The sequence below is a fragment of the Photinus pyralis genome, unplaced genomic scaffold (assembly GCF_008802855.1).
Source record: "Photinus pyralis isolate 1611_PpyrPB1 unplaced genomic scaffold, Ppyr1.3 Ppyr1.4_LG9, whole genome shotgun sequence".
NCBI classification, from domain to species: Eukaryota; Metazoa; Arthropoda; class Insecta; order Coleoptera; family Lampyridae; genus Photinus; species Photinus pyralis.
In genome coordinates this window covers 10,405,503-10,417,031 of record NW_022170878.1, presented here as the reverse complement: position 1 = coordinate 10,417,031, position 11,529 = coordinate 10,405,503, and the positions used below count along the sequence as shown (strand labels likewise).

The following is an 11,529-nucleotide window of genomic DNA, read 5'->3' as shown; positions in this document are numbered from 1 at the left end:
CATTGATGACAATCGGTCACGCCCTTCGTTGCACCTTTCACCATAACACAGAAACTGTTCACTTTTAATTTCGAACAATCTTTGTTGCGACAGCACTTGTTTTGGATACCTAGATGTCTAGATTTTAGCTCGGACTTGCTCTACGCATGCGCAGCTGTTCTTTATCAGCTTTAATGCTGCGTACACCTGACTCGCGTCTAAAGCTAAACCTGAATCCAATCCTTCAAGGGGCGTGCGTCGGTTTTTAAATTTCGGCGCCACTTTCAGGGCAGTGTACGATTCATATGCAACTCTTAAAAATCCTTAAAGCCACTTAGAAATCTTTAGACAGCTGACCAACTGTTAGACTTTTTCAGTCTGTTGCCTCTAAGCAATGCTTTATAAAACTCTACACGAACCTTGAGTACCTACACTGAAAGGCTCACAAACGCTCATGTTGTTGCCTCTACAACTTTTAAAGGCTCTTTGAGTTTGAGACTGCAACGGTTTTTAAGTGCGCCTGAGAGGGTTGAGTAGTAAAAGGAAAGGGACTTCATAAGTTACCAAATACTTAATCTCCTATAGTCTTCACGGTTTATTTGTAGCCTTTAGGGACTTTAAGAACTTTGGAGACTATTCAAGAGGCTTTAATCGCTTGTAATAATCTTTAAGAGTAGTTTTGAAAAGCTTAAGATCCAAATCGAAATATTTGCAAGAGCTTTTGGAGGTCCCCCAGAGTTTTTGGGATCCCTTAGGAGCTCGACACTGACCTTAATGGGTCCGTAAGAGTTTAAAGTATTCAAGACCATTTCAGTGACTTTTAAAATCGTTCAAATCTTGTCGGTTCTTCAGGGTCTCTGTTCGAGAAGTTTCTAAAGCCCTGCATACGCATAAAATAGTTGAATAGTACAAGTAGAGGCTTCAAAAGCCCTCAAAAAGTCCTTTGAGAAATTCCAGAAACTTCGTCTGTCTTTGCGAGCGTTGAAACTGTGAGTATTTATTAATCTTTGAGTTTTTAAGGACCTTTAGAGTCTTACTCTTTAAAGGGTTTAATACCTTTGGGAATTTTTTATAAGTTCTTGCGAATTTGTAGGAGTTTTAAGTGTTTTTCACCTTTAAGCCTTTACGGAGTTTGACAATGAAATCGGAAAAATCCAAAGACGTCTCTGTTGTTTTTTATCCTTGAGAACTTACTGCTCTAGTGCAAAGCAGTTCGTCTCTGCGTATGACCAGGATACCCACCTGTGGCTATTTATTTATAAAAATTCTTCCTTTTTGCAAATTAAACGATTTTCAAATGCGCAACGCATGCGCTTTACGAGGAATCGCGTTTAGTTCCAGGTGCAAATCGTGCACCTGTTTCTGTAATTTGAACGGGGATAGAGGGGTCTTTTTACAAGAGGAATGATAAGGTAAATCACTCACCCCCAACATCCAAGCGTCTTTTCTAGCTGGACTGTCTCACCTTAAACATTGGAATTTTAGGATGGCATCGATCCTGAAAGCAATTGTTTTCGCGCCAAATTACAAATTAGAACGGGCAAGGTCGCGACGTCAGTGCAATAAACAAACACGGAAACCCTGCGTTGGACGAGAGAAAGTCCCCCCCCCCCCCTTCGGAAGGGCTGCTGAACGGAAATTATTCCCCAAAAAAGGCGAAATGTGCGTGACACACTAAACTTGAGCGGCGCTATCCCGAAATGGCGGCACGAATTATGCGTACAGCCTTATTGATCGATTGAACGGCCTTGAGGGCAGCTTTAAAGCCGTAGCGTTCGCCTTGTGCGCATTGACCTTGAAACTTGGCCATTACGGCACTACTAGGTGTAAAATCGATACAGCACTTTCACTTTTCTAGGACTTACAAAATGGGATTTTTTAATTAATAAAAACATAAATAAGTACACTTTACAGATCCGGATCCAGTTGGAAAGGTCTCATCGTGCATCGAAGACTATTACTGTATTCGGTTAAGGAACTAGGGCACAATTTAATGGGGAGAAGGCTCTACTACCTTCGACCCGAGCAAAAGATTACTTAGACTGCATGATGCTTAAATGCAAAGGTAAAAAGGATACATCGCTTGGTACGTTTCTTGTACATTATGCGATAGCCGCACTCTCGGCATCGTATTGGATCCCTCGGACGTATCTCGTTCTCGCTGTGACACTCTGGAAACCGTGGCAACAACAAGGTCGTAACCCTACTTTTCGCAAAATGAATTGCTTACCTCCGCAAATGTAAACCATAGGCGTTTTCGTCGTCGTCGAGTCCTTTGTAGACGGATCGGACATTTTTTGCAAATTTGGCGAGGCTGATTCAAAAATTACTTTTTTGAGTATTTTATAAAATTTAAACAAGCATCAGGACCATGGAGATTGGAGAGGGCGGATGCCAACCGCAAATTCAAAAGCCCCCAGACATTACGGAGAATAAAGCCGAGTTTACATTGGGAATTGTAACTGAGAGAGACTCGAGAATTAAACGAGGACGGGTACTAAAGTATTGACAGTGTCAAAAAAAGTCTTGGCGAAAGACAAGGTGAAAAACCTTTAAGAACTCCCAAATGTGTTTCCAAAAGCCCAAGAGCTTTTAGGGGCAGTTAAGAATGTTTCTTAATCCTTGAAAATCTCTAAAATATTTGATGATTTTAGGATTCACACTATCAAAGAGTGTTACGGGTTTTAAAGGTTCTTGTGGACGTTCAAATACTTATAAAACAAACCCTAAAGGACCGTATGTACATTTGCTTTTTTGTACCTTGTTCCTAATTTTCATTGAGTTAGTGTATACACCGGTATCATTGGGTTCAAACTTCAAATACACACTGTATATAACAGTTGGCATTTCTCACTAAAGTAACTGTTCGTTGTGTTGGCAGCACTGGACAGCCATTATTAAGCAAATTTTTCAATTTTGCACATTGCAATTCTTTGTCAAAGGAAAACTGAAAAATGAGTGAAAAACCGAAACTCGATCTTGGTTTATTGGAGGAAGACGACGAATTTGAAGAATTTCCCGTAGAAGGTTTGGTTTGTAGTTTTCCAATTGCCTTTTGTATTCGAGTTTTACTTTCTGCAGACTGGACCGGAAAAGACAAGGATGAGCAAGATATAAGCGTCTGGGAGGACAATTGGGAGGACGATAACATCGAAGATGACTTCAACAAGCAGCTTCGGTAAGGTCGAGTTTGGTGAAGGAGGCAACTGACGCATGTTTTCATTGTAGGGCCCAGTTAGAAAAACAAAAGCCGAAGGCGAATTAGTGTATTTTCTCGAATAAATTACATAAAATCAGTATCTAATCTTTCATCTTCGGTACGCGCACCTACCGCACACGACAGCAAAGCCTGTATGCTGCGTTCCTCTCCGCTACCGTAAACATATCCGTTGGCTTTGTCCACTGCGTCTTTCACGGCGAGTAGGCTGCGTTTGGATCGAACGTCCATCGGAATAAACCCAACCAGACTGTAATCCTCAATCAGACCTACGATTGCCGCATTAAGCTTCTTAAACTTGGACGAGAAGGGCCCCTCGTCCAACAGCTCGAGCAGGTACTCCAAGTTCAGCACGTCCGTGTAAAAATCCAAGCCGAAATCGAGACTTTCCGAATGCCTCCTTAGAAGATCCGCTTTACTTAACACGTTAACGTGAGGTAACCCTATTTGTAGCATCGTCGACAGCGACAACAGCAACGTTGAGATAAACTTGGTCGGATCGGAGCAGTAGTGCGAGTCGACTACGTGCACGACACAAAGATGATAACCGATCTCTTGCAGCTTACCGAAGACTGTCTTAATCGCACAGTGATGCGTGTACAGCTCGACCTGGCCTGGCATGTCGAAGATTAGGTAACTGTCTTTAAGCGCACGTAATTTTACCAGAAGCCAGTCGTAATTTTCTTCCAAATACTCCATGCAGTACATCAATGCGCCATTGGGGCCCAAACTTAAATCTCGCATGACGTCCACGACCGACACAAGCTCCATAATGTCGATCGCCGGTTTGTAGCCCATATTTTCGTTTGCCGGATCGAGATTGATCACGTCACACTTACGATTTAACTTATCACTATAAAACTCCCTCGCCCGGGCACAGTATGTCGTTTTACCGGAACCGGGCGGGCCGATAATTAATTGTCCGAAGTAGGACTGCGTGACGCGGACCCGTTTTGCTAACGACATCCTTACTGTTTGTATTCGGAAAGCGCGCGCACCAGCGTATTCACGGTGGAACTTTCGTAATCCTTCAGGCACAGGAATAGCATTAGAGGCTTGCGAATGTTGAGACTTTCGGCGATGAAACGGGCGGCCGCCTGTTGGTCTTCGTTGTCGCTGCCGAAAATGACGTGGACCGAGTAGACAGGGGTCGTTGTATCGCCGGTTAGAGCGTCGTCGACCGTAATTCGTAGTAGACTTCCGATATTGCCGTATTGTGTCGCTATGATCATATGCTTGTTGGTAAACTCTCCGTAGACGATGTCCGTGTGATTTTCACCGATGTCGAGAGCGGTTACGTTAAACGTTTTCGATTGGGATTGATCGCAACCGCTTAAGGATAATGATTGCATTAAATCTTGCAGTTCCATCGAAGATAACCTCAAACTTGACAGTTTAGCTGTTTCATGTCTGAAGTTGTAACCAGCATGAAGGTAGATACCACGGGTAGTTCAGGGGCGGACTGGGTACTTAGTACTTACGGGCCAGGTGGAATTGCATAGGTTACGGCCCATTAAAGTGTTAGTGTCTTCATCATTTAATGACAGCATGCCTGCATTTATGCTGTATGGTTAATATAGTTCGTTTGTTTTTCAAAAGCCACATATCGACGAGGCACAGCCTCTTTTGGCCACCCTCTCAACGACGCCCCTGCATCGAGGACACGTTAAGTCGCGCAAAATGTTCACATGTCCCCCTTTCAACGACCACGCCGAAGGCCAGTATCGAACAGGAGTAAATCAACAGTTTATCCACGACGATATTGCCGAATAGCGCGTGATAATTACCCCAATTTAATTTGCGCCGCTTCCGCCGCCATCTACCGGTGGCTCTCGAACTAATACGTCCCAACCACCTTTCAATTCAAAAGCTTCAAAGGTCACCTTCACGTCCCTGCTCGTAAACGTTTCGAAATCAGCGGGCGATTAAATAAACAACCTTTTAATTATTTATTTATAGCGAGCGGTAAGTGAAGCGTATTTTATGTCCCACTAAAAAAGGTCGTCATTTTTCAGCTGTTAACTCCAGAGAAATAATGGCAGAAAGGGTTACCCACAAGTTTATCGAAAGGGGCGCGCATAAAGGAAAGGGAATTGCGGTCTTCACGAGCGGCGGAGACTCACAGGTTTGGCGGCTCGACCCCCCCCCTCCCCCTCGGCGTCTTAAACTCTGTTTTCCTTCGTAGGGCATGAATGCCGCCGTTCGTGCGGTCGTACGAATGTCCATTTACTTGGGCTGCAAAGTGTACTTTATAAAGGAGGGATACCAAGGTAAAATTTAAACGGGCTCGTCGTCCTCGTGACTGATTTGTTGTTCGAAAGGCATGGTGGACGGCGGCGCTAACATTGTCGAGGCGGTCTGGTCGTCGGTCAGTAGTATCATACACTTGGGCGGTACCACCATCGGATCGGCTCGATGTAAGGATTTCAGGTGAGTTTTTATGTCGCGTTTGCTTTACTCAAAGCGTACTTGTAGGGAACGAGCGGGCCGGTTGAAGGCCGCCAAGAACCTCATCGGTCGAGGAATTACCAATTTGGTCGTAATCGGCGGCGACGGTAGTCTTACCGGGGCTAATCTGTTCAGGCAGGAATGGGGGTCCCTACTCGATGAGTTGCTCAAAAATGGTAGGTTGTGAGTCCAGAGAAGGGGATAAATTGACGGGATTTTTTTAGGGGAAATTACCGCCGAGCAGAGAAATAAGTACAAGATTCTCAATATAGCCGGACTGGTCGGGTCAATTGATAATGATTTTTGTGGTACGGATATGACAATTGGAACGGATAGCGCTTTGCACCGGTAAGTAGGCCTTGGCAGTGCAAATTTGACCTTGAAAGATGAGAAAGGTCTCTTGATGTTTTTTATTCCACTGCACTTATCCTAGTAGCGAATAATTCAATTAAAATGGTAATAATAATCATTTGAAGAATCAAAAAATCGGATTTCCAGAATTGTTGAAACACTTCCATTTTTAAAATTAAAAAATAATCGAATTTTTAGCGCATTTTTGAAAAAAATACGCTATTATATTCGTCATTGCTGGCAGGCGGGCTGTCCGCGTTAGATCTCCACAACTACAATAGCTAGAGAATTCAAATTTTCACTAAAAGCTTTCTGCTATAGTGTAGATGTGCAGGCACTAGTCTATTTTGAGTTAGATTACTTGTAAGATCGATAATTGAAGAAAATAATTTCGATATGGGTTTCGGAGGTACTATAATTTTACCGTTAGATAGCGTTACCAGTATAAAAACTTATTATTTACTTTGCGATTTGTTTTACAAAATGAAGACGTACCGTCAATTGAAATTAAATAAAATTAATTATTTAACGCAGCCAAAATTACTCGTGAGATCGATAATTTTAAACTTCGCTAATAAAATACTGACCTGTATTACCAAAAATGCGCTTTAATCATGCATATGCCGATTTACAACTTGTTTATTTTTAATTCTACATATTCTACAAGTTCGGAATTTTTTTCAAGTTTTTTAACACTGCTCGACTTTGAAAATTAAAAATAAACTTGTTGCTATGTTGCCTTTATTTTTTAAAGTTGAACCGTCTATGGCTCAATTTTTTAGAGGATGGAAATGCTTATATTCTATCAAATTGAGAATTTTTGCAGGATTTTTAAGACAACCCCATCTTAAAAATTAATAATAAACTTGTTTTTTTTGTTGCTATGTTGACTTTATTTATTAAACTTGAAGTGCTAAAGGTTCAATTTTTTCAGAGAACGTAACTGCCCATATTCTGCAAAGGTCAGAATTTTTTAACACTACTCGATCTTCAAAATTTAAAATAAACATGTTTTTATGATTTTAATTTTCATTTTTTGTTTAATAGAAAAGGATAGAACTTGTTTAAGACCTTGTTCACTTATTACAAGGTGAAATTGTAAGCTAAGCCAATTGTTTTTAGGATCATTGAAGCGACGGACGCCATAATTTCGACTGCCTACTCCCACCAGCGCACGTTCATCATGGAAGTGATGGGACGCCATTGCGGGTAAGATAAGAAACTGACGCTGCTACGTCCGTCTCTCTACTAATTATCTACTGGCTGCGTTGTTTATTCGATTTAGGTATTTATCGGTGGTGTCTGCGTTGACGACGGAGGCCGATTTCGTATTTTGCCCCGAATCGCCCCCTCCCGAGAATTGGGAGACGCGGCTGTGTAAAAAGTTGGACCAGGTTAGCCTGTGTGCGTGCGCAAACTTAATTGCCGATCCTCCCTCAACTAAAACTCTAATCTTTTAACCTCACTTTTTACGCTTACACTTACAACGTTTGTGCTGCCGTATTTCAAAGGCGAAAGCGTCGATTGGACAAAGGCTGCTAATTCCAGGACTCGAGAGTGTTGGAATTAGATTGCAAATTGTAAACCGTGTAGCTAATGATACGTAGTGCATGTGAAAGTGAAAGTAAGAGGTGGCCTTGGAAACCGAGATTCTTTTTTTTGCGTTAAGTTCGCCGTTAGAGGGCGCTTCCAATTAAGTGGTAGAAACAATCAAAACTGATTTTTTTTTTTTCAAATAAAACAAATGCCTCAACAATCTCTGATGCCTTTTTTAGCGCATTTTCCAACTGGTGTTGGAAGGCGCTATTATGGCCGCTTTCTCTGTCCGTCCGTCTGAGGCCTTAACTACTACAGTTTTCCAGATAGCCCTCGAACAAATTATGAAGATTAATGTGCGCATGCGCAATGTAAACTTTGTTATTTATAGAGATTTTTTTTGAAATTTTAACCACAAATGCTTCTAGTAAAGACAAGCATATCGCATATTGTAAACATCAGGTGAACGCATGCGCAAAAAGTTTCGTATAAGAATATTCGCCTTAAGGCTCGCGCCCGCCGTTTTTATTTTATAGAATTTATAGGTCACTTTGTCCGTTCTACGCTTTCGTATACATGCAAACAGCCAGTAGATTATGTTGAAATTGTATGGATTTCGGAAAGAGAAAATGTTCCAGTTACTTAGCTTTGGTGGCGGCACTTGCTAGCGAAGCTGACTACGTCTTCATACCAGAGGATCCCGCTCCTCTTAATTGGCAAGAGAAACTATGTACCAAGCTGTATCAGGTACTTAAATTTACTTATAAATGGTGAAGGCAGGTTAATTATACGGCTGTGCAAAGCGGCGAGTTTACCTTTTTAACATCAAGTTTTTTTAAATTAACAGCTTGCTCTCGCTTTTTACTCGTCTAGGCGTCGCCTTAAATTGTACTGTAGGCTTTATTGCGAATAGGAGCGGATGGCCGGCCAACGTCTAAACATCATAATCGTAGCGGAAGGCGCGATCGACCGTCACGGCGAGCCGATCACCGCCGGGCAGGTGAAGAAGGTGATCGAGGACAATCTGCAACAGGACACTCGCATCACGGTCCTCGGACACGTGCAGCGCGGAGGCAGCCCCTCCGCCTTCGACCGAATCCTGGTAAGTTCAATCGAATAATCGCCGGCCTTGCAATAACGCCGCTAGGGATGTCGCATGGGCGCCGAAGCTGTCATGGCCCTAATGGAAGCCGACGAGAATACGGAACCGTGCGTGATTTCTCTCGACGGCAATCAGGCGATACGGCTTCCGCTGATGGACTGTGTGAAACGCACGCAGGCGGTCGCTAAGGTAATCGAAGGCGCGCCCTATTCGTAGTTGAAGTTTAATCGTATGCGCGCGCAGGCAATGGCCGATAAGCAGTGGGAGGACGCCGTCGAGCTCAGGGGGAAATCCTTCAAGCGAAACTTGGAAACCTACAAACTATTGACGAGGCTGAAGCCCCCCAAGTCTTCGTTTAACGACTCTGGCGATTTAAAGGTTGGTATAGCTCTTTTAAGCGCTTATTTGATACGATAGCGCACATGAGATGTAAGAGATCATTTTAGCTGAAGTGTATCTAAAGCGTTTCCATATCCCCTACCCCCCCCCCCATTGCTGTTTTTTCCCTGAGGGGGGGGGGTATTTGACCTAGTCTCCTGGGTGGCCTTATAATGTTGTAGTCCCTGTGAGGCGGTGTTGTCAGATCTATCTTTTATGAGGGTTGTCTGTGCAACTAAATAAACAATAAATTTAAACCACACTTCCTTGTGCTGAATCGACTTCATTTATAAAACGCAAACTAACAGCCTTAATTTATTTCCAATGCCCACAGAATGACCTGCACAAGGTAAAACCTGCTTTACCCGTAGTGTACTAATAATTGTAACATTTTTCCACTCCCAATAGCAAGACTCGCTTTGGTGCTCGGTGAGTATCGGTCTATATTTAGTGCTTTTTAACTTTCGCCTACACTCGCGTAACTTCGTGGATGTTCGCAGGAGGGTTACGTTCTCGCCGTAATGCACATCGGCGCGCCCGCTTGTGGAATGAACGCCGCCGTGCGTTCCTTCGTACGTAACGCCATCTATCGGGGGGACATGGTGTTGGGAATTCACGACGGTGTTGAAGGACTAATTAACGGCAATGTTAAACCTATGGGTGCGCTATCTCTCTCGGCTCACGGCCGTCTTAATCACGCCGACTTGCAGGTTGGTCTGACGTCACCGGTTGGGTGGGAGCCGGCGGAGCGTTTCTGGGCACGAAGCGCACTTTGCCCGGGACGCGAATCGATCAGGTCGCGAAAAAGCTGACCGAGTTTGGTATTCAGGGGCTTCTCATTATCGGCGGGTTTGAGGTAATCACTTAGCGCGACCTGTCGCCGAAGATTGCAGTTTTGCTCGTAGGCGTTCCAGGCGGCTATTCAAATGGTGCACGAACGCCCCAAGTACCCGGCCTTCCAGATCCCGATCGTGGTCATTCCGAGCACGATTAGCAACAACGTGCCCGGCACCGAGTTCTCCCTGGGCTGCGATACGGCCCTGAACGAGATCACGGAAATATGCGATCGTATCAGGCAGTCGGCTCAAGGCACGAAGCGGCGCGTTTTCATCATCGAAACCATGGGCGGATTCTGCGGGTACTTGGCGACTCTCGCCGGTATGTCACACACGATTAGTTGATGCGTTTATTTTTGTCACTTTTCTTTCTCGTTTCGTTAATTTTAGTTGTACGTTTGACTGATAGATGTCCTTGTAAACATTCGAGACGACGACATCTATCAGCAGTTAGAAGTGTCAAAAAAGAAACGTATCGCCGGCGTTTTACTCACGCGCTTTGTTCAGGACTGGCCGGCGGCGCCGACGCGGCCTACATCTTTGAGGAGAAGTTCTCCATCAAGGACCTGCAGCAGGACGTCTACCACATGGCGTCGAAAATGTCCGACGGCGTTCAGCGCGGCCTCATACTGCGCAACGAGAAGGCCTGCGAGAATTACAACACCGAATTTATCTACCGCCTCTACTCGGAGGAGGGGAAGGGACTGTTCAGCGCCAGGATGAACGTTTTAGGTGCGTAGCCCCAGCCCCCCCCCCTCGGTGGCGCTCGACTCGTGTATTTGTTGGGTTAGGTCACATGCAGCAGGGAGGTTCGCCGACGCCGTTCGATCGAAACATGGGTACGAAAATGGCGGCGAAAAGCGTCGAATGGATGGTTAACATCCTGAAGGACAACGTGGCGGAGAACGGCAAAATTAGCTGTACGTCGGACGATAGCGCCGTTTTGCTCGGAATCGTTAGGCGTCAGTATCGGCTCACACCTTTAACCGAGCTGGTTCCGCAAACTAACTTTGAGTAAGTGCCGCCCGGTGTCGCCTCGATCGCTTACTCTTGTCGCCTTTCAGACATAGGATCCCAAAGGAGCAGTGGTGGTTAAAACTGCGCCCGCTCCTTAGAATCTTGGCGAAACATGATTCGACATACGAAGAGGAGGGAATGTATATGACCGTTGAGGATAGAATACTAGACGATGAGCAACTATAAGATGTTTACACATGGTTTTGTGCGAATGGTCGCATTTTAGTATTATTTTTCGTTTAAGAAACGAATTGCAACATAGCTCTTTTAGATAGCGCTTTTTATGTCAGAAGTGACCGAAAGTATCCCATCCCCATTCAATTGTGTTATTTATACAGCAGCAATACTATATTTTGACTGATTTTGGATTGTTGAATTGTTCTTAAATTTACTGTAACAGTATTTTTTTAGGTTATAGGTTAACTTATAAAGTGAGACTCATTTATGATTGTTAATCCTTTCAAGAGTAACTTTATTTAGATTTGTAAGTGTTAATGATTTAAGTGTGATTGTTGTCGTAGGCCAATAAAGCCACAAAAGTTCTACTAGTTAAGTAGGTACCATTTTATAGTGCCATTTTCTTTCTGTGGCATTTTCAGCACCAACAGATTTTCAGTCTTACAAATTCTGTAACTTTCTCAGCACCTTTCCAAACATTTCTAAAG

At 43.9% G+C, this 11,529-nt stretch overlaps 2 protein-coding genes across 6 annotated transcripts; one reads left to right on the top strand and one right to left on the bottom strand.

Annotated features, from left to right (window-relative positions):
- Nucleotides 1-3,230: 3,230 nt before the first annotated feature.
- On the bottom strand, nt 3,231-4,185 carry LOC116180237 (GPN-loop GTPase 2). The gene has a single exon (XM_031500132.1). It carries the CDS (start codon nt 4,160-4,162, stop codon nt 3,263-3,265), a length of 900 nt encoding a protein of 299 aa, XP_031355992.1. The 5' UTR covers nt 4,163-4,185; the 3' UTR covers nt 3,231-3,262.
- LOC116180234 (ATP-dependent 6-phosphofructokinase) lies at nt 3,693-11,413 on the top strand. Of its 5 annotated transcripts, none has more exons than XM_031500128.1 (19): nt 3,693-3,829; nt 5,212-5,321; nt 5,382-5,466; nt 5,518-5,626; nt 5,672-5,820; nt 5,869-5,992; nt 7,118-7,204; nt 8,170-8,278; nt 8,445-8,633; nt 8,679-8,822; nt 8,877-9,011; nt 9,346-9,360; nt 9,420-9,440; nt 9,512-9,671; nt 9,722-9,867; nt 9,917-10,169; nt 10,355-10,579; nt 10,639-10,861; nt 10,912-11,413. In XM_031500128.1, exons 2-19 carry the CDS (start codon nt 5,232-5,234, stop codon nt 11,048-11,050), a joined length of 2,403 nt encoding a protein of 800 aa, XP_031355988.1. In that variant the 5' UTR covers nt 3,693-3,829; nt 5,212-5,231; the 3' UTR covers nt 11,051-11,413. The 5 variants fall into 5 exon arrangements, with proteins under 5 accessions (XP_031355988.1, XP_031355986.1, XP_031355987.1 ...); XM_031500126.1 differs by lacking the exon at nt 3,693-3,829 and adding an exon at nt 5,016-5,161; XM_031500127.1 differs by lacking the exons at nt 3,693-3,829; nt 8,170-8,278 and adding exons at nt 5,016-5,161; nt 7,281-7,389.
- Nucleotides 11,414-11,529: the final 116 nt, after the last annotated feature.

Bases quoted from the DNA above. Each gene is read 5' to 3' on its own strand.
- LOC116180237 (XM_031500132.1), bottom strand. From the start codon at position 4,162: ATGTCGTTAGCAAAACGGGTCCGCGTCACGCAGTCCTACTTCGGACAA.
- LOC116180234 (XM_031500128.1), top strand. From the start codon at position 5,232: ATGGCAGAAAGGGTTACCCACAAGTTTATCGAAAGGGGCGCGCATAAA. The intron at 5,467-5,517 runs GTAAAATTTAAA...GTTGTTCGAAAG, and splicing joins TATAAAGGAGGGATACCAAG to GCATGGTGGACGGCGGCGCT. The intron at 9,868-9,916 runs GTAATCACTTAG...TTTTGCTCGTAG, and splicing joins TCATTATCGGCGGGTTTGAG to GCGTTCCAGGCGGCTATTCA.